A 19,782-nucleotide genomic window follows, 5' to 3' on the forward strand; every position below is an offset into this window, starting at 1 on the left:
TGGCAGCCATAGGGCCCAGGCCTCTGGGTGGGGGGCCCACACCCACTCCTGGATGGAGGCCCCAAAACCATGGCTTGCAGGCCCCTTGGCTCCAGGATCGCCTGGCCCTCTGCAAAGCTGCTAGCTAAAAGTGTTAGGTAATTCACACAGGATTCCCTGTTATGTTTTCTTTTATTGATTTTTTTTAAGATTTTCTGGTTTTTTCCCCCAACTTTTCTTCTCTGGCACTTGCCATTTTCTTCCTTTTTCTGGGGAAACTGGTGGGTAGGGCAGGAGGTTCCTGTGCAGGCCTCCCTGACCCAGGGCAGCCCAGGGGCACCGGAGAGCAAGAGTGCCAAAGGCCTGTCCTCCCAGCAGGATGGAGGAGGTGCAGGGACCCCAGAAGGCCCCACGGAGCTGGGTGAACAGATGCAGCCCCTCCTGGTAGAGCCAAGGCCCTGGGAACCCTGACAAGAGGCCCCTCCACCCTCCCGTGCCTGGAGGGGCTGAGTCCTGCCCCCGGCAGCCCCGCTGGGCGCTGAGGAGGTGGGGCTCTTGCTCAGACCTGCCCCCCAGATTACAGATGACAGAGAAAGCGGGCAGGGAAGGGCCAGGCCTGAGCCAAGAGAGTGGCCGAAAGACATCTCAAGCCTCGTTATCCAGAAGCACCGTGGCTGGTGACCCCAGCACCTCCCTGACCCCAAGACCACCACATCGGAAATAGGCCCAGGGCCCCTCCTGCTGCCACGACACCCAGCGCCCATTCTCCCCAAGGCAGACAGACCATAAGGGGGGCAGAAAACGGGATTTAGCTATTTCTCTTTTTGTTTTCCCTTATTTTTTTTTTCTTTTTGCTTTTTCCTCCCTCCCAAAAGGCGGTACTGATTGGCTGTTTTTCATCTTTGATGTTGCAGGCTAGCCTCTGCCGAGGAGGGTACAGCCGCTTCACCCCCTACTAGCAAGAGGCCCAGCCCCTAACAGCATTCACACTGACTGCCTAGTACACACCAAACCCAGCAGTCCAAAACCAGGCACAGCCACCAGGAGGACAGTGCACCCCTCCCGGTCAGCGACACGCACCGCTGACCTCTGCGACTCTAAGTCCATAGGTTTTACCTCCGGCCAGCTGGTCTCCCCCCCCACGATGGCGTGTGTGTCTTTGACCCTGGTCACCCCCGTATGTCTGAAACCTTGGTTCCTATTTTGACTCTGTTGACGTTGTGCCCCCCCAAGCCATTTCAGGTACAGTATGCACACAGTGGGAGGGGCTAGGCTGGCAGAAGACCCCTCCCCAAGAACTAGCAATAGAGCCCGAGAGGGCCACGCCCACTCCCCATTCCCCGGGGCTACAGAGCCACGGAGACGAGACGGCAGCCCGGCCTCCCCAGGAAGCTACCCCAACCAGTCTGGGCCCGAGCCCCGGCCCCTCCCCTGGGGCTCGGGAAGCAAGGGGCTCCCGCTTGTCTGCCCCAGTCGGTGGGTTCCTATAGCCTCAACAGTGCTCCTCCTCACCTGTCACCCAGCTAGTCACAGGAGTAAGTGTCTCTGCCCTCCTCGTCCCCATCCAGCTAATCTAACATTTCTGCTTCAGTTCTATTGATGTTTCCTACTGAAGTTGTCACAAGTCATGCGGGAGCCCCACCAGCCTCAGGGGTTCCTTAGCCTCTGTTATAAGAAGGGAGAGCGCAGGGAGAAATTTCCCTGGCCCAGAGCCCCAAAGCGGTCCAGCCCTGCAGCACCCGAGGGCCTTCCGCTCAGCCTGTCTGCCTCACTGCCCACAGTCTGTCCTCTCCAGCCACAGTCTTGAGATGGGGTCCCTGCCAGCCTGGCACCTGGGTCTGTGCAGCGCCAGAGTGCAGCACCACCTCCCCTTCCCCAACCTGAAACGTTCTTATCCAGGTCCATTTCCGGAGGGGGTCTGAGAGAGCAGGGGAGGGTGGTGCCTGTCCTCCGGACTCCCTGATGGAACAGTGCTCAGCGCCCACCTGCCGTCCCGAGAGGCCTGGGGCTTAGCTCTGCTGCAGGGCTCTGGGGCCTGCAGGTGAAGCTGAGAGAGCCGCGGGAGCTTTGGGAAGTTTCATATGCGGCCCTGATACCTCTGCACCAGGAAAGTGCAGAGGACCAAGGAGGCCCAGGTCTCCTATGTGCCAGAGCTGGGCTTCCAGGGGCGTGGACGGCCAGCTAGAGGGTGCAGGTCCCTGCCAGCCAGGGGCGTGGACGGCCAGCTAGAGGGTGCAGGTCCCCACCAGCCAGGGCGTGAGCCTCCGCCGACTCCACCGGCACATCTGTCCTGGCTGGTGGAGTGGGCAGGTCACACGCAGGGTGCCCGGCCAGCTCACCACCACTGCCCAGAGCACCTTCTCAGCTGCCGCATTCCAGAGCCCCACGTGGCCCATGCAGCGTCATCCACCCACCACGCCCTGACCCCTGCCCTCATCTGCACCGAGCAGCCAGACCCTGCCCACCCAGGTCTTAGCAGAGCCCACCAGCTGCGTCTGCCAGCTACGCTCACTGTGGCGCATCCACCCCCGCTGCCCTGTCCCCCCCCAACCCACCGGCCGTGCCCTCTCTGCCCTGGAGGCCGGAGGTCTGCATTAAATTCCCTTACGCAAGATGAGGGGGGCTCCTGAAGCTGGGAGTGGGGCCGGTTTGGGGGTGCCTCCTCTCTTGCCCTCCTGGCACCCAGGGTCCCGGGTCCCGCGGCCCCAGCAGCACGCCTGGCCGGTGCTCCTGTGAACTGCAAGTCGCGCCTTTCTGTTTCTGTTGTAGTGAAAGCTTCCACCGTTTCCTTCTTGGACCATGAAGGGCAAAAACAAAAAAACACAAAAAAATCACAAAACAAAAAACAAAACAAAAAAAGATGTTCAGATCCAAGCAACAAAACAACCAACCAAACCGAGAAGCATCCACCACGTCCGAGTCCGCGAGCCCGCGAGCCATCGCACCGCAGCGAGGGAGCAGGTCCGCGGCCCCCGGCCGCCGGCAGCGCGCTGGCAGGAGGGAGGCGGGAGGGGAGGGACTCCGTTTTCTACCAAGTCTTCCTTCCGGACCCACTCGAGGCAGCGTGGGCCAGCGGCGAGCGGCTGCAGGCCCAAGCAGGAGGAGTGGCCAGCAGGACTCGACCTTGGCTGCCGGCTGCGAGCGGAGGGACGGCTGGGCGGGCGCGGGGACGGGGGCTGCTTTTCATCTCGGGGCTTCGGCTGTGCCCAGTCACCCTGTGTCTTGCGCTCTGGGCCCCGGCTACCCCTCCTGCCGCGCCGCCAACCCCTGTGTCCTGCGAACCTAGGGAGGAGTTTGCAGCCACTGGAGGCTGTCCAACCAGCAGCCCTGGGGGCCGACCTCAACACCAAGGGCTGATGTGTTTCCAGAACTACAGGGCACCCAGGCCCCCTCCCCCCACATGAGGGGGCTCTGGCTGCCCAGCCAGGGGTGAGGGCCTTGAGCCCGAGGTCTTGTTCTGACTGGTCGTTTCTGGAGGAGGCCCTGGGCCTGGTCCAGCAGAGGGAAGGCCAGCCTCACGCTGCAGCTGGGTCGAGCCCTCTGGCCCCTGCCCTGCAGGGCCCGGTCCTGCAGAGAGGAACAGAGGGACAGGCCGGCACCTGGCTGCACGGCGAGGGTTCGGGTCACGGTGCTATGGGTCTGGACGGCAGGTCCAAGCAGGGAGAGCCAGGGGTGGGGGAAGGCCTGGGTGGTCCCCAGCCCCCTCCCCTGCTCCCGGCTCAGGTCCTAGAGTCGCGGGGGCAGCAGACGGCAGGCAGCAGGGAGGAGCCGCTGGCCAGGCAGGGAAAGCTGGAGTTGAGGGAGCAGCAGAAAATAACAAAAGATGTCGGCTCCCAACACGGCTCCACCGTCTCACGAAACTTAAAAAGTAAAAAAAATACACCTCACTTTATATTCAGCATCAGCTCCTGAAGCTACTGAGATGAGGCTCCTTTTCTATTCCCGTTGTACATAGCCCCGCCCTGCCTCCGGCTTCGTCCTCTGTACAGGCCCCTCCACCCTCTGCTGTTCTGGACCCTTTTCTTGCAGCAGCTCCACCCCCGGCCCTGTGCCTTCCCACCCCTCTCAACCCCGGGACTGCAGCCAGGCCCCCAGGCTTCCTTTCTTACCATTCTGTATGCTTCCAAGGTGTGACCATTCAAATCAACCGCATTATTATTATTAAGATTATTAATAAAGATTTTTCTTCAAACCAGGACAACTCTTTATGATTTGCCAGCTCCCGGGCACAGAGGGTAGAGGGCACAGAGGACCAGGACGCCCACTGTGGGTGGCCCCAGGACGGGCAGCTCCTCCCAGGAAGCCAGATGGCCAGAGGGGAGTCAGAAGACCCTCTGGGAGAGAGTCTAGAGCCCCCATGCTCTCCTCCAGACTGCTGTCTCCCCATCCCGTCCCAGGAGTCTGGAGGCAGGGCTCACACGTGCTCCCCGCAGCCTGGCCCTGTCTACCCCCGCGAGCGAGGTCTGTGACGTTACCGGCAGAGTCTGGGGCAGAAGGGCCCCCCGGTCCCCCCGGCTGCTGAGTGATGGCTGCTCCACATGGGTGTCCGACGACCGGTGGGGCAGACATCTGAATACGAGAGCCGGTCGGGCAGTTGAGGCCGGTGCCCTCAGGGATCTTGCCCACACCACTGGCTCTGCCTGTGCGCCGGGGCCCAGCCGTGGTCCCAAGGAAAGGAGCTGCCTGAAGGTGAGCTCACTGCTCCTCCCCGGGTGTGCCCCAGCCCCAGCACGCTGGGGTGGAGGCGAGTGGCCGCCATCCTCAACCCCCAGCCCGAAGAGGAGGGAGAGCTGAGAAGGGAAGCGGCAGAATCCCAGCCAGGAGCCTGAAAGCCTTGGGCTGGGGGCTGCGATGGGGGCGGGTTCCAAACCTGAGACGCGCCGTCCGCCCCATGTCTCACCAAGACCTGCGTTCTTCATTTTTCACAGCGTCGGATCATTTCTTTTGGAGCGATTACACACGCCAGAGGGGCACAGGCTTAAACGCCGACATATTATTTTCCTGCATAGGAGCCTTGACCGTCGGTGGGACCGGGGACCGTGCTCTTGGGAAGCTGGGGCTGTGCGATGCCGCAGCACACCATGCTCTGCTAAACCCCCTTTTTTCTAATTGCTTGCTCACCAGACTGTGAGAAAATAATTGCCACTATAAATTTTCCCTCCTTCTCTGCATAAAATATTCGGAAAACCAGCACTTTAAAAAAAAAAAAAAAGCCTCCTGAAATAAGAGCAGTGGGGCATGACAGCTGTGCTGCCTATTTCCCGGTGCCTGGTCCTGCCCCACCACCACCACCTCTGGGAACTGGGTTGGGATGAGCCAGGAGCCCCCACCCCAGTTCCCCCCAGTTCAAAATTGGGGGGGGACTCAAAGCATTCCAGGGGGAGTCAAGGGAGCGGTTCCCCAACCCCCAAAAGTCTCCTGACGCTCCAGATTCACAGGGAGAATCGGGGGTGCTGGGAGACCTGTTCAGGGTCAGCCAGTGGAACCCTCTTCCTCGCTCTCAGACAAACCTATTCCCGTCCTGGGGCTGAGCTGCGCCACACGTGTGGGGCATGAAGAGTAAAACGTTCCCAATTAGGAAAGACGTAGAACCAGAGGCCCTGCGTCGGGCTGGGAAAGGGGCATGTGGGCACCTGGGAAGCAGGGCAGGTAGAGACGGAGGCAAACGTCGGCCCTGGAAGGAGAACCCCTCCGTGTCCTGCGGTCCTCTCCGAGTTCCGCGGACCAGGATGGATGCTGTGTGGCTGCACTGCCGCCTGGCGGCCTCTTCCTTCACTGCGGCGTAAAATCAAGTCTGCTGACCCTGCGTGGCACAGGCCAACCCTCTGGCTGGGAGGTCACCCCAGAGCGTCCTGGCCCTTGGCATCGTCCACCTCAACTAGCACAGGGGGAAGACAAGAGGAACAGGAAAGTAACCCCCTTCGGGGGCCTATGAGGCCTGGGGGTGAGAGACCCCAAGAACGAGGGGCTGACGGCCTTCGTCCAAGGGTCAGGGCACAGCCCACTCGGGCCTGGAGAGGGCAGGGGAGCAGGGATACCCAAGGCTGCAGGGTCAAGAGACCCCTCCCGGGAAGCCACTGCAGCAGCCCAGGTGTCAACAGGGGAGCTGTGTGGCTGGAGAAGCCATCTCTGGCTCGCCTACGCCCCTCCTCCCCGTGCAGAGCGCCGGGCAGAGGAAGGAGGGAGGTGCGGGGAGAGAGAAGGAAGCGGGAGGAAGGGGCCACAGCGGGGAGGGCCGCTGTCCCCATGCCTTGATGCTCCGGACTAACACCTGCTCAAGGGAGCAGCGAAGCCGGAGGGTGTGAAGGAGGGGGCCCCGAGCCCGCACCCAGGGCTGGGGGGCTGCTGGGTGCCTCCCGAGGGCCTTCCTGGGCCCTGCCCAGCCTCCTGCCGCCCGAGCTCACCGGGCTCACTAGCTCACACCTACGACCCAGAAGAGACGAAGCAGGACACGGGGCCAATGGGAATGCTTGGAAGTGGCTCTGGCTCAGGGGGACGGTAAACCGGGAAAGCCAGGACACGAGGTGGTCTGGCCCGGGTGCCTGCCCTGCCTGGGGCTGGTGTGACCTGGCACAGCCTGGCCTGGGGCTCCCATTCCTGGGGAAGAGGTCCCCCGGGGACACCCTCTCAGCACTTGCAGGGGCCACTGTTCCTGAGCTACTGGCCCCCCCCACCCCGCTGCTCTGCTCCCCCGTCGGGGCCCCTCTATCTCATTTCCACCCTTGGAAGCGTCTCAAGGCCCTACTCTGAAGCCCTCTCGCCACAATTAAGCTCGTTCCTAATTGTCCCAACTGCAGGAATAAAAGGTCACCATTGTCAGCATAAGCGTCTTTCAGCCTATTAGGCAATACTCTTTATGGAATTTTCTAGACTAAATTTTCCCAAATCTTTTCACTTGTACCCAGAAACTGTATACTACGGACAGGGATTAGACCAAAAGCGGGCGGGTCCATTCACCCCTGGAATTATCAACTCAGCAAACTGACTTCTCAGTTTTCCTATCCCAATGCCCCAACGAAGAGCCACAGCCCACAGCCTTCCGGGGGCCCGTGATCTTCTGGCCCAGCCCTCGGGACCCGGGCCCTCCCCGCAGATGGGTGGGGCCCCAGTGCGGAAGAAGCCTTATCCTTGAGGTGGGAGACTGTGCTTTAATGGTCACTCACGTGCGGGGTGTGGAGTACAGCATGGCCGCCCTGCCCCACTCGGCCCGCGGCACCAGAAACCCCTCCTTGGGGATGGGCTCCACCAGGAACTCCACTCGGCCATCCCGGCCAGGCTCTGCGGCTGCCACTGCCAGGTCCACTACCCGATACCGGTTGACAAAAGCCAGGCCCAGGAGCGTGGGCCTCTCTGGCTCCGACGGCCCGCTGCAAGGAGAGTCACCTCCTGACCCTCGGCAGCAGTGGATCCGGAAGCATCGGACGTGAGGGAGGAGGTAGGCCCAGTGCAGAGTACAGCTGAGCCGGAGCCCAGCGGGGCCGCTCTCCCCCTCGGAGGCGGCCGGCTGCCAGCGCACCTGCGAGACAGTCACGGCCTGCACCCGAGGCAGAGGGGTCAGCAGGCTATTGGCATCCACCACCTGCCAGAAGAGAGAAGGGGTCAGCACGGCCCGAGAGCCCAGGGCTGGCTGGAGGGCGCCTGGCCCTGCGAGGTCCACCCCCCGCACCTCTGCCCCGATCCCCCGGGCCAGCGGAGGCAGCAGGGCGGCGCTCGGCCTCATCTGCAGCCGGACAGATGCCCCAGCCGAGCCGCAACCGGCTCCCTGAGATACCTCACCTGGATCTCTCCAAGGCGACAGATGAAGTTCTCCTCCTCCTGGCTGCCCGGAGGCCGGGAGAAATTAACGAAGAGGGCCTGCAGGAGGCAGCCCCGCAGATTCACTTCGTAGCAGCTGGGAGAGGCAAACAGAGGCCGGTCCCAAGGGGCCTCAGCTCGGCACCTTCAGACTGGCTGCTCAGAGGCCCCGAGCCACAGCGAGCTCCAGCCCAAAGTGGACCCTGCGGTCTTGTGTCACTGAGCTGCCTGAAATCCGAGGGGTCGGCCCAGGGCCCCTCCACTCCCACCAGTTCTGGGGTTTCTCGGTGGACGGTCCCCCACTCTTCAATCCCCACCCCAGAGTGGCCATCCCCGGCCGGGGATTCAACAGGAAGGGGAGGGACTCACCGCTGGACCCAGCCCCCGCTGAGCTGCTGGCCGCAGCGGCCCACCCATTTGGCTAGCTTGGTCGGGGGCACCCGGAGGGGTCGGGGACCGCGCCTTGAGCTCGTTTCTGGTGGGGCAAGAGACACAAGACTTTAACAAGGAGAGTCCAAAGGAAACTGCACTGGGAGGTGTCACTGACTCGGAAGCCGGGGGCCCAGCAAGACTTCCTGGTGGCCCCAGGTGCTCTCGGCCCGATGGGCTGAGGCCTCAGGAGAAGGAGAACAGGGAAGAGAGGAGGAAAACCCAGGGATGGGTGACCAGGACTGGCCCGTGGACATCCTCCCTCTCAGGGCGCAGCTGGCAGGAGACCCACCACGGGAGTACACCTCCAACCCCGCACCGCAGGGCCACAGCCCAGAGGCTCCGGCTAAAAGGCGAACCTCCCTGTCCAGGCCTGGGCCACGGCAGTGCCCCCAACCCCAGCTGCCCCCGCACCCCATGCAGCTTTCTAGCTTCCTCCTCCCCGAGACATCCCCTGAGAAGGCAGAGGCCTGTAAGGAAGGAAGGAGCCAGCCACGTCCCCTCACCGCTCAGCGCCGAGATGCCTCCCACATGACAGCTGCCTGCGTCCCCCGTGGTGAGCTCCAAAGCCACCCCCACAGCCGAGGGCCCTTCTAGCTTGTACACCATGGACAGGAATATCTTGGGCGGCACTGGGACCTGCAGGGAGAATAACCTGGAGGAGGAAGGCCCTGTGATGAGAGGCCACAGGGAAACTGCCGGAAGCCGCACTGTCCCGGGTCCCATCCGCCACCTTCTCCCTCCAGGACAGGGACGGGGAGCGGGCTGCTCGCGAGGCCAGCCTCAGGTCTGCGAAAGGAAAACGCACGCAAGAGCGTGCAGGTAGCTGACGCTGCTCTCCTGGACACTCAGAAGCGGTGAAGATGGTAAACTGTATGTGGCGTGTTCTTCACACAATAAAACAAAATCCCAGCTCTGTCCTCTGGCCTCTGCTGCCCACCTGCCCAGTTAGGCAACTGACATGGATGATAGGGGGAAGCTGACAGGCCCTACGTCTCAGCCCCACTCACCCACCTACCTCACAGCCACGTTTTCAACCTCGGGCGGAATCAGCCCCCGGATAAGCAGAGAGCTGCCCCCGTTCCAGGCGTCTGCCAGGCAGCAGTGCATCTTCACCCAGCCCCGTCCGTCCCCTTCCAGCCTGCGCTCTCCAAACAGGGGCTGGATTTCCTGGGCACTCAGGTGGTACCAGGGCCCCATGGCCTCCTCCTGAAGAAAGAGACAGAAGTGGAGGGAGGGCAGGGGGCAGACAGAGCCGCCACGCCTGAGGGCCCGCCCACCGGTCCCAGGTGAAGACCAAAGACGAGAGAGAAGGCAGCCCCTTCACCAAGATGCAGCACATCCAGGAAGCCCCCCACCCCCGGCCACCCAGCATGGGACCCACGCACCTGGCCATAGCAGACTCTTCGAGTCCCCATGCCCAGGCAGAAGGAAGTGACAAAGGGCAAGGAGCAGATGCTGTGCGTGGGCAGATAGCGTTCCAGCAAACTCCAGAACCTGCGGAGAAATGCATGGAGGCTCAGGTCCACAGAGGGCTCCGTGACGCCCTGAACTCACTCTTATGACTCCAGTCTTTCCGGCACCCCTTCCCGAGTGACCGCAGCTCCCCACTGCAAGTCTTCAGGAAGTGGTCCCTCGGGGTCCCCAACCTTTGTCCTTCCTGCGTAACTAACTGGTCTCCACGACCCCCAGGAGCAGCCAGGGCAGCTGAACCCCTTGCCCTGCCTTAACCCCCACCCCCAGGGGAGCAAGGCCAAAAGCTGGCGAAATCACCTGAGATCCTCCTCCCTGCCATGGGCCACACTCAGCCTCCGGGACGCGCAGGACTCACTTGTCCTGGTTCTGGAAGAAGTCCCCCTTCTCCAAACACTCGTACACCCAGCCAGGTGCGAACAGAGCCGCCGAGAACCCGTGCTTCCGGATCAGCTCCAGTGACTAGGGAGACAGCAGTCAGGGAGATATCCCCGTCCCAGCAACCAGCATCCACGCATGGCGATGGGGGCTTTGGGGAAGCGGGGAGCCTGGAAAGGGAGGCAGGAGCCCCAGCGCCACTCCGGGCGGGCGTTTAGGGCTCATCCCTGCAGTTCTGCAGCCTCCCAGAAGAGGGCGCAGGATGCGGGGAGGCGCAGAGGGGAATGTCCGAGGGGCAGGGCCCAGCACGCAGGGCGCCCACGGGATACACGTCTCTCTCTCTCTCACTACACTTCACACTATATTATCAGCCTCACAGGGGGCAGAGAGAATCTTCAGTTATTGGATTAATGTATTCACTTAAAGCTTAATTAATGAGTTGAGAACGTCCCCACGGAGCCTGGGAAGGGCAGGATTGACAGCCCCGGGATAGGCTGATTCCCCACTTATCCCACACCAGGTGCAGCCGCCGCCACGGGACCCTCTTCTCTTTTCTCACTGCTGACACCACCTGCCTCGCCAGAAAAACCTCACTAGTTATCAAACCAGCAGTTCCCGAGAAACTGTGGGTATTTCACCTCAGTCCTTCACCCCGGGCTAAGGAAACACCAAAATATGCCCCCCGGCTTTCCTCTGGGTCCACGTCTTGCTTTACAATGCTAGCTCAGTGCCCTGCAAAGCACACAGTCCAAAAGGAAGTAAAGCTACAGATGAGAGCCCAGTCGGAAGAGGTGCTTTGGACATTAACACCTGGGTACAAATTGTACCATCTGACGGAAGAAATGGGCTGGAAGTTAAGATTTAGGGCAGAGCTTGTTTCTTGGTGCCTCAGTTTCCCCACTCTGGGGAGGGTCACTGCTGCCTCTCTTTCCCTCGAGGTGCAGATGGCAACGAAAGGTCCACAAGAACGCCAGGCGCCCGGGCCACTGCCACCACCTCCCCGGCCTCAAAGGCCACCACCCACCTTGTCCGTGTCGAACCGGCCCCCGACGACACTGCCCCGGGCGAACACGTCCACCCCCACGTACACGTCGGCCAGGCGCTCCCCAGCCCGCCCCAGCATCCGCTCCAGATGCTCCTCCCGCCAGTTATAGTTGGTGAAGAAGCCATCGCAGGAATCGAAGAAGTCCCTGGGGGCGGCAAGGGTGCGCGGTAAAGCCCGGGCCCTCTGCCCTCCAGCACGTGTGTCCGCTCAGCCCACAGACTGTGACCCGTAAAGCTGGGCACGGCCGGGCTGCCCAGGCGCTCATTCTCTCTGCTGGTGCTCGGGGGACCAGACAACTCTGGCCGCCCCTCACCTTCCCCAAGGCAGCCATGCCAGCCACACCTCCAGAAGACAGAGGGGGCTCCTGCCCCTGTCCGGGGGCCCAGGCCGCCCTCCTGCAGGCTCACCTGTTGTGCTCGTTGAGCTCATCCTGCCACATGAGTTGCCCGCTGCTCACCACGCTGTCATACCAGAGCACCAGGCCCCCGGGGAGCTGTTGATGCAGCTGGGTGGTCAGGTACCGGAGGAAGTGGGGCACGTTCCTCACGGCGGCCAGCTGGAGACAGGGAAGGAGACAGAGCTTCCGTGAGGCCCAGAGAGGTCTGTCGTGAGAAGCGTCTGGCACAGGACAGACAGGAGGACACTTAACCCCAGAGCAAACGGGTCCCGGTCCCGGAAGCCCCTCAGCCCCACGGCTGCCGAGCAGGGGGTCCAGCCAGAGGCCCGACTTTCCGTTCTTTCTGAAGCAGGAAGGACATGGACTCAGCAATCAGGAAAAGGTAAAGCGCAACGCAAGGGGAAGGCAGCGTGAAGAGGAAGCCATGCATGCGGCCCTAGCAAAGCAGAGACCGGGGAGGAATAAAGGGCCGCCTTGAAGGAGCCAGAGAAGCAAAGCTCGGCGGGCAAGGTTTCTGGGCACCGCGCTGGAGAACACCCATCTCCCCGTGAAGTGCTGCCGTAGCAGGGACCGGCCCGGTGAGGCTGAGGAGTGAGATGGAGGGTCCCCGCAGGGCACAGGGGCTGGCGGGCCAGGCGTGCTCACACTCAGAGAGTTCTCGATGTTGATCAGCCAGCCATCGAATCGGAAAAACTGGGCAATCAGGACCAGCTGATGGGCCACCGCCCGGTATGAGCGCTCGCCCCCAGCCAGGAAGGCCTCACAGAGCCGCTCCCCTTCTTTCCATTCGGTGATGAAAGTCCCTGGGGGACGGGAGAGAGAAACGAGGTCGGGCCCGGGGATCATTTCCCCTCTGACCCAGCAGTTCCCAAGGGGTGGTCCCTGCACCAGTAGCATCACTGTCGCCTGCAACCTTATTCGAATTTCAAATTCCCAGCGTCCCCAGATATCAAATGAATCAGATACCCTGGGGGCGGGGCCCCAAAATCAGTGTTAGACAAGCCAGTAAATGATATGGATGCAGGAGAAAGTTTGAGAAGCACTGCTCTCCCCAGGGGTGGACCACCTACAGCCTGTATCCAGCCCCCCACCTCTTCTTGTAAAAACGGTTTTACTGGATCACAGCCCAGCCCATTTGTTTGTCCATTGTCTGTGGGGGCTGTTGTCTCACTGGTAGTTCCAATAGTGACCCAGTGGCCTGGAAAGCTGAAAACATTTACTATCTGGTCCTTTCCAGAAGAAGTTTGCCTTTGCCTGTCCTAACGCATCAAGGCGGGTAAGGAGCTCTACCCACTAAAGCAGCCGAAGCCCAAGCCCTTTCATCACTGGGTCACCTGGCAGGTGTGCCAACGAGTCTGGCAGGGTTGGAGGTGGGTCCTCGGCTCTTACCCAGCACACAGACCCCATGCCTGTGGGCGGCGTTGGTCCAGCCTACCGGGGGGATGGTGACCGTGTGATGGCTGAAGTACACAAAGATGTCGATGTACTGCCAGTGGTAGAAGGAATAGGGGCTCTGCGCGGCTGAGCCCTGAATAAACCTGCGTGAAGAAAGAGAACAGAGTCAGGACCCAGAAACAGACAAGGACACAACGACCCCACGGTGAAAAGGGAGGGCAATGGCGAATGAGTGAAGATTCTCTTCGGTTCCATGCGGCCGGCACTGACGGCAAGCTTGCTGTGAGCCAGGCCCTGCCTAACGGCTGAGAAGCAGAGTCAGGCCACGGCCCGGACGCTGAGCGGGGGAGGCTCAAGGGAAACGTTTTCACCTGGCCGTGCAGGTACCCGCCATGGGACCCGATGGACTGAGCGTGTTTAGCCTCAACAAGCAGACAAACATAGGACAGCAGGAAAGAGACGGGGAGGGGCTCACGCAGAGCTCCCGTGCCTGGGGTCCCACTCTCTTCTGAGGTCAGCAGTTCCCCGGGACACAGCCTGCCTGCACGTAAGGTTGGGGTTGACAACCACGTGAGCTACACCCAAGGTTACATCACCGGCCTCTGTCTGTACCTTGATGGCCAGCTCTGACTCAAGCCTTCCCAACCATCGCCATGTCCAAGATTGTTTTATGGCCGTTTAAGATCTCTAAGCTGATCCCGCGGCAACCTGGAGGAAGCGCCCCCGGCTGTGGGGGGCGGGGGTGGAACGACTGCAGAGCCAGTGGGCCAAGATGGAAGGGAGCTCGAGCGAGGAGGATGAAGAAAAGAAATCAGCTGAAGAACCAAGTTTCTGGGCCAGGCCATCTGAAGAGGGTCCTGGCTGTGGTGCCCTCTCCAGCCTCCCAGACTTCAGGTGCAGGTAGTCCCCAGAATCAAACAGTTTCACAGCTGAAAGCGGCATCAGCTACTGCCTAATCCAGTGCCCTCTTCTTACAGACGAAACAAAGAGGCCTGAGCTCCTCTCCCAGGTGTTGGCAATGTGGGCTGATGCCCCATCTCCTGACTCCCCATCCAGGGCTCCTTCTACCACGTGGCACGCTCCCTCCTCCAACCCCTCCCGCCAGGAGATGCCCTCGCAGTGTCCTCACTTGTCTTCCAGGTACCCGCCCATCATGTCGTGGCACATCAAAGTCCGGGGCCTCCTGCTGCTCAGAGGGGGCTGCCGACGCTCGGGGGGCCCTAAGGCCACGTTAAAGCCGTCCTCCACGTCGGGCGTCCACGCCAAGAGTTCCTCCAGGGAAGACAAGTAAAAGCTGATGGGTTTGGTGGTGTCCTTGTCGTAATATCGAACTGGTCAGAGGAGGGAAACAGCGAGGAATCAGTGGAAATTATGGGATTAATAACAGAAAACTTGAGATGGGGAAGGGGGCAGCCCTGTCCAGAAGCTCCAAGAGTGAACACGGCCACAAGTGTTCAGAGCCTCGGTCCTTCTCACCTGGCAAAGGGTCTGGGGTAAAAGTGACCACTTCTCGAAAGACTGCTTCTTCTTGATCCTCTTCATTTCTAAGCAAAGAAAGAGTTAAATTATTTTTAAATAAAAGGGTAAAGAAAAAGAGCACTTTGAAGCAAACAGACCAGCCCGCACTTAGACATGCAGGGGGAAATGTCCTCTGGCTTACATCTTTTAATGCAAACTATGGAAACGTGCCTTTGCCCGTTCTGTTCCCTCAAACTGGAACACCCTGCTGTCCGTTCTCCACCTACTGAAATCCTCCACCTCCTCAAAGACCAGTTCAGATGTCCCCGCTCCAGGCACCAACCCCTTTCCTGCCCAGCATGGGCACGAATAATCCTAATTACACACGCTGGCCTGCCCTGAGCAATTAAAAATGCCACGCTCGGATCCTCTGCGCAGATCCACCGCCAGGGGTGGGAGGCACGATCAGCGCATTTCGCAGATGAGGATGTCGAAGCTTCTCGCCAGGGCGCCAGGATTCCCAGCCTGGCCCGCTGCTGAGGTCGCATCCCGGTTCCGAGACTCTGTCCGTGCCTGCTGCTGTGCGGGCTGGGGCGGCGGGCAGGACCCTCCGCGGACAGGGGGCTTGGGGGCCGAAGATTGCTGTCCTGCGCCCGGAGCTCCCAGCGCGCCTCCCGGGGCCTGGGCCGGTCGCCCATCGACTCTGGCCCCACTGCCCGGCCGCGGGACGGGGCCGCAGGATTCGCCCACCGGTCTCTTACCCACCTCCTCTGCGGCAGCCGCACACCGGGCTGGGGACCCCGCTGCTCCTTCAGGGTCGCCGGCGCCCGCAGCCGCCGGTCCCGCCGCCGCGCAGCCGCCCGGGTCCGGGCGCCCGCGGCCTCCATGACGTTGCCCCGCCCGCGCCGCCCGGCTGCCCGGCTGCCGGCCAATCGCAGGCTGGAACCCGCCCCTGACACCGCCAGCCGGCCAATGGGGACTTCTCGGCGCGGCTGCCCCGCCCCGACTGGGTTCCGGAAGGACTCCCGGCTCGCGCTATGGGCTGGCTCACCTGCCGCCGGGCCTTTGTAGAGGGAGGAAGGCCTGGGGGCGGGGCCTGTGGCGGGGCGGGGACGAGACGAGGGGCGGGAAGGGGGCGGGATCTGAGCCCAGGGCTCCCGACAGCACCTTTGTACCAGTTCTGGCCTCGCCAACCTCTTTTTTCAGGTAAGCTATCTCCCGAAGGTCACAAAGTCAGTAAGTTGTAGAAGCGATATCTGAACTCAATTCGTCTAATCCCTATTCAAAGATAATTTTCAGAAAAAGGTGAAATAATAATTCTCATTCAGGTATAAATATAGACAAATGTTAAAGACTGTCCTATTCGTTAATCAGCGAAGGAACCAGACAGGTATTATAACCAGTTCAAAAGCGAACCAAAAAAGAGAGCCTTTTATAGATCAGGAATATTGAAATGAGAACGTTATTAGAGGCAGAATGAGTTTTTCCGCAGGAGTGGGGGGTGGGCAAGATCACTGAACGCCTGGACAAGACAATTTACACGTTGTAAAGAAGATGATAAAAAGCTAGAATCAGATTAAGTGGTACAAACTACTGTGTATGTATAAACTAAATAAGCTGTAAGGATATAGTGTACAACGCAGGGAATATAGCCAATATTTATAATAACTATAAATGGAGCATAACCTTTAAAAACTGTGAATCACTGTGTTGTACTGAAACTTATATAATATTGTACATCAATTATACCTCAACTTTTAAAAAAAGCTAGGATCAGATAACAGCAGGATGTGCAGTATGTAGATAATGCATGGTTTCCACTGAAGCACAAATTTTTTTCTACACCCCCAAATCTGCAGGGCCCCAAGCCCACAGGGCCTGGAGGTATCTCAGAGGTAGCACCTCCCCAGCATCTTGGGCACAGAGGGGTTCCCAGCATGTGGAGTGTGAGGAGAAGTGCCTGGACTCAAGGCTGGGCCCCACAGGGCTGAGTTTGGGCCCGCCCAAGGCGCGCCTCACCCAGCCCCCAGCACCCCTTCGTGCAGCTGGGAGTGTCCTGCTGCTCAAGCCAAGTTGAGTGGGCTTCTTTATTATCACTGCAGACTTTGAACTTTATGAGGCCCCGAGCTGCCATAAACCCTGAGAGTGGGGAAAATGACTAGGCTGTGGAATATGTATCCCGGCCATGCTGCAAGGGAAGACAGGGCCCTCGGGAGCAGGTGGCAGTGATCACAGGGAGGGCAGGGACTGCAAAGCCCTGGGAAGTCTGCCTTGAGAAGGGGGAGCCGGGTCAAGAGCCCCCTCTGGCTCTGCTCAGGTGAGCACAGAAGATGTGGAGTCTGTATCTGATCTGCATTTAAGCCGCTTACCTGCAGCTTAGTGGTAAAAATAAACTTTCCATCCTCAGAACGAAAACATAGTTCTTAGAGATTCTTTAGGGTAATGCTCAGTCTCTGGGGAGAAGGGAATACTCGGGCCTCCCTCCTCTGCTCCTCTTGGCAGTGTTGTCCTCTGCTCTGGGGGAGCAGGGAAGTTTAAGTCACCCTGCACACCCTCCCCAGAGGAGGGAAGACTCTGGTCTGGGGCTTCTGCACTGGCCCCTGCTTTGCCAGCTGCCCTGCAGGTCCCTGTGGCTCCTGGTCTCAAGATCCTTGTGCTGGGTCAGGACGAGCCTGGAGGTCCCCATGTTTGCCTTGAGCTCACGCTGGTCCCGCTGGGGCTCCACACCCCTCCAAAGCCTGGCTAGGCCCCCTAAAACCCTCACCTTGTAGCATTTCCAGATAAAGTACAGGACACCCAATTAAATGTGATTTCCAGATAAACAACGTATGGAAACGGGACATGATTATACTATGCAGTTCTTCATTTATCTGAAATTCAAAGTGAACTGGGATCCTGAATCTTCGCTGCAGCCTTGCTGCAGAGCCCCCTTGCCCCGCCATGGGGGCCCCACTGACACCTCCTGGCTCTGTCCATGCCAGCACAGGAAGCCAGGTTGGCTCGGGAACCTGAGCCTGGGGACCTCCGCTACCTGACCGACCAACTGTGCCACCGGCTTGGTGCTGCGCACCTCGGGTTTCCTGCACTGGCTGCCACATCTACCCCTCGGTTGGGCCCAGTGGAGACCTGGACTCACATCTGCTTGCTTTGCCTTCCTACCAGGTGAGTGGACGTCACCTGCTCCACAGGCTTCGTTGTTCATATGCTGAAGGGTGTGGTAGCAACAAATTGTCCCCAATATCCCTCCTCCCCTTGTACTTTAGGGAGAGAAGCCCATGTTTTAGCTGGCAGCTGGCTGCTGGCTGCCCAGATGAAGACAACATCCCCAGCAGTTTAGAGGGGCCTGGTGAGCACGTTCTGGTTTCCAGAGGAGAATGGAAGTCACACTTGCAATTCTGGCTGTGCCTGCAAAACAAAGGAACACGCCCCCCACTTTTTCTTCCCTGCTTTCGGCTGGCGGCCAGGTGGGTGTGAGATGTGATGGTAGGCGCTGCAGCAGCCGTCTGAGACTGTAAGACAGAAGCCACATTGGGAGGGCATGGAGCAACCAGAGAGAAGGGGCCTGGCTCCCCCAGTGGCACAGACCACAGTATTGCCCTGGACTGCTGGTGTCTGAATTCCTATGTAAGGAAAATAAACTACGGTCTGATTTAAGCCAATAGTATTTTGGTAGCTGAATCTAACTACGACAGGGAGAGAACACAGGAATTTAGAAAAACCTCTCAAAATAATAGCCTGCCTTGCAAGGCTGTCATCAGTTTTTGTTTGTTTGGTTTTTGTTTGGGGGGGGCGGGTTTCTTCAAAATCTTATTATCTTATTATTGTTCCTCAGTGCATTCCTTCTGCAGTAAATCCCACTTTCCCTTCACTCAGAGCGCTACCTCAGACCAGCTGGGGTGAGAGCAAAAATCACACTTAAAGACTACTTCTGAACTATCACTCTGTATGGTCAGGCCCCTCAAGGTGGCTGTTCCCTTGCTCCACCACTGCCTGTTCCACCTGCACCCTACTCACCTGACTGACCTTCCTACATACTTGCCCCCGGCCCAGGCTAGATTGTTCTAGCTTTAGACCTGAACATCAACACGATAGCTTATCAAAGGGGTGGTGAGGCATATGCCCCTCTGCTTGTTCCCCTGGTAACTGATGAGCCCACCTGATGTCAATTCCCCCTATAACTGGTAACCACCCACTCCGCCTGGAAGCAAAGACGCCGCCACGTCCCGCCCGCCGTCGGCTGCACGCAGAATGGTAGGTTGTCACTCAGAGACCTCGCTTCTGACATGTAAGCTCCCCCATCCATTAAACCACTGATGTGTCCGTCGCTGACTCCAGGCTCTTTGGTCTTGAAGCTGGGCCAGCACGGGGCTTGCAGGCCTGCGTGGTGCAGCTCAACGCGCTCCCTTTGACAGAGTTCTCCTAGGTGCTCAGCAAAGGCTTAAGGAATGAAAGGATGCTGGGCCCAGCTCCTGGCTCTAGCCACCCACCTCACCTTTACACCCACTTGAGGCCCTACCCAGGCACCTGCCTGAACGTCCTGCACAATGAATACTGAGCCCCTCCTGCTTCACGGCTGCATGTGCACCTCCGTCTGTGAGCACACGCTCCTCGACAATCATGGCAAACCTGGGGTGCCTGCCCTTGCCGGGTCCCCGTATCACTATACCTGCACAACAGTTACATTCATTTTCTCCTTTTCAAAATTTAAAGCACTGCAGAGGAAATGAATGTTCCCTTTAATCCACCTCCCTCTTGATTTCCTTGCCTCCCCTGTCCTCCTGAGACCCCTCAATATTCCCCTAATTCTATTGGTTTGACCTGTATCCTTCCAGATGTCTTTAAATACTTTTACACACCTGTATATATCTGGAACCGTATAACATTGTTTGTGTTTCATAAAAATGGTATCAAAAAATGGTGTCATATTTTACACATTATTCTCTATCTTGTTTTTCTTCACTCAGCAATATTTTTGAAATCAAGCCACATTGATTGAAATAGCTCTAATTTGTTTGTTTTGACTATTGTTTACTCTGCTATCATTTTGACACATCAGTCTACTTACCTATCTACCCATCGGTGGACATTTAAATAGTAAACATTTGTTTGCTATTATTTTTTACATGTTAAAATGAACATATTTGTATAGACCATTTGAGGTATACATATGTTTTTTTCTTTTTCAGATAAAACAGGATTAGAGTTGCTGAGAGTGACAGCACATACGTCTTCAGGTTGGTTGTTTTTTTTTTTTTTTTTTGTGGTATGCGGGCCTCTCACTGTCGTGGCCTCTCCCGTTGCGGAGCACAGGCTCCGGATGCGCAGGCTCAGCGGCCATGGCTCACGGGCCCAGCTGCTCCGCGGCACGTGGGATCTTCCCGGACCGGGGCACGAACCCGCATCCCCTGCATCGGCAGGCGGACTCTCGACCACT

General features: G+C 59.1%; 2 protein-coding genes and 1 long non-coding RNA gene across 29 annotated transcripts in view; 2 read left to right on the plus strand and 1 right to left on the minus strand.

Moving 5' to 3' along the window:
- RBFOX3 (RNA binding fox-1 homolog 3) overlaps nt 1-4,174 on the plus strand; it is a 505,472-nt gene extending 501,298 nt beyond the window's left edge. For 14 of the 26 annotated variants that reach the window (XM_067021693.1, XM_067021692.1, XM_067021686.1 and 11 more), the window contains one exon: nt 2,749-4,174. In XM_067021693.1, coding sequence (XP_066877794.1) covers nt 2,749-2,751 — 3 coding nt within the window. In that variant the 3' untranslated portion in view covers nt 2,752-4,174. Of the gene's footprint in view, nt 1-893 lie in introns of all 26 variants that reach the window. The other 12 variants (XM_067021684.1, XM_067021683.1, XM_067021682.1 and 9 more) reach the window with 3 other exon arrangements.
- ENGASE (endo-beta-N-acetylglucosaminidase) lies at nt 153-15,235 on the minus strand. 2 transcript variants are annotated; one of them, XM_059048496.2, is made up of 15 exons: nt 15,114-15,235; nt 14,367-14,434; nt 14,020-14,221; nt 12,885-13,033; nt 12,141-12,298; nt 11,506-11,654; nt 11,078-11,243; nt 10,034-10,137; nt 9,591-9,699; nt 9,221-9,411; nt 8,709-8,857; nt 8,143-8,248; nt 7,756-7,870; nt 7,143-7,558; nt 153-5,754 (listed from the first exon to the last, which is right to left on the minus strand). In XM_059048496.2, the coding sequence occupies exons 1-15, from the start codon at nt 15,233-15,235 to the stop codon at nt 5,490-5,492; spliced, it is 2,469 nt and encodes an 822-aa protein (XP_058904479.2). In that variant the 3' UTR covers nt 153-5,489. The 2 variants fall into 2 exon arrangements, with proteins under 2 accessions (XP_058904479.2, XP_066877780.1); XM_067021679.1 differs by lacking the exon at nt 153-5,754 and having other exon boundaries at nt 7,108-7,558; nt 15,110-15,201.
- Nucleotides 15,236-15,480: 245 nt separating this feature from the next.
- On the plus strand, nt 15,481-19,582 carry LOC136793258 (uncharacterized). Its single transcript, XR_010838297.1, has 4 exons — nt 15,481-15,554; nt 17,330-17,510; nt 17,612-17,812; nt 19,535-19,582. It is a non-coding gene; the product is annotated as an uncharacterized lncRNA (long non-coding RNA).
- The last annotated feature ends 200 nt before the right edge of the window (nt 19,583-19,782 follow it).

Source organism: Kogia breviceps, chromosome 19 (assembly GCF_026419965.1).
Source record: "Kogia breviceps isolate mKogBre1 chromosome 19, mKogBre1 haplotype 1, whole genome shotgun sequence".
Taxonomy (NCBI): Eukaryota; Metazoa; Chordata; class Mammalia; order Artiodactyla; family Physeteridae; genus Kogia; species Kogia breviceps.

Bases quoted from the DNA above. Each gene is read 5' to 3' on its own strand.
- ENGASE (XM_059048496.2), bottom strand. From the start codon at position 15,235: ATGGAGGCCGCGGGCGCCCGGACCCGGGCGGCTGCGCGGCGGCGGGAC. The intron at 14,435-15,113 runs GTGGGTAAGAGA...TTCTTTGCTTAG, and splicing joins GTGCGGCTGCCGCAGAGGAG to AAATGAAGAGGATCAAGAAG. The intron at 14,222-14,366 runs GTGAGAAGGACC...TCCTCTGACCAG, and splicing joins TACCCCAGACCCTTTGCCAG to TTCGATATTACGACAAGGAC.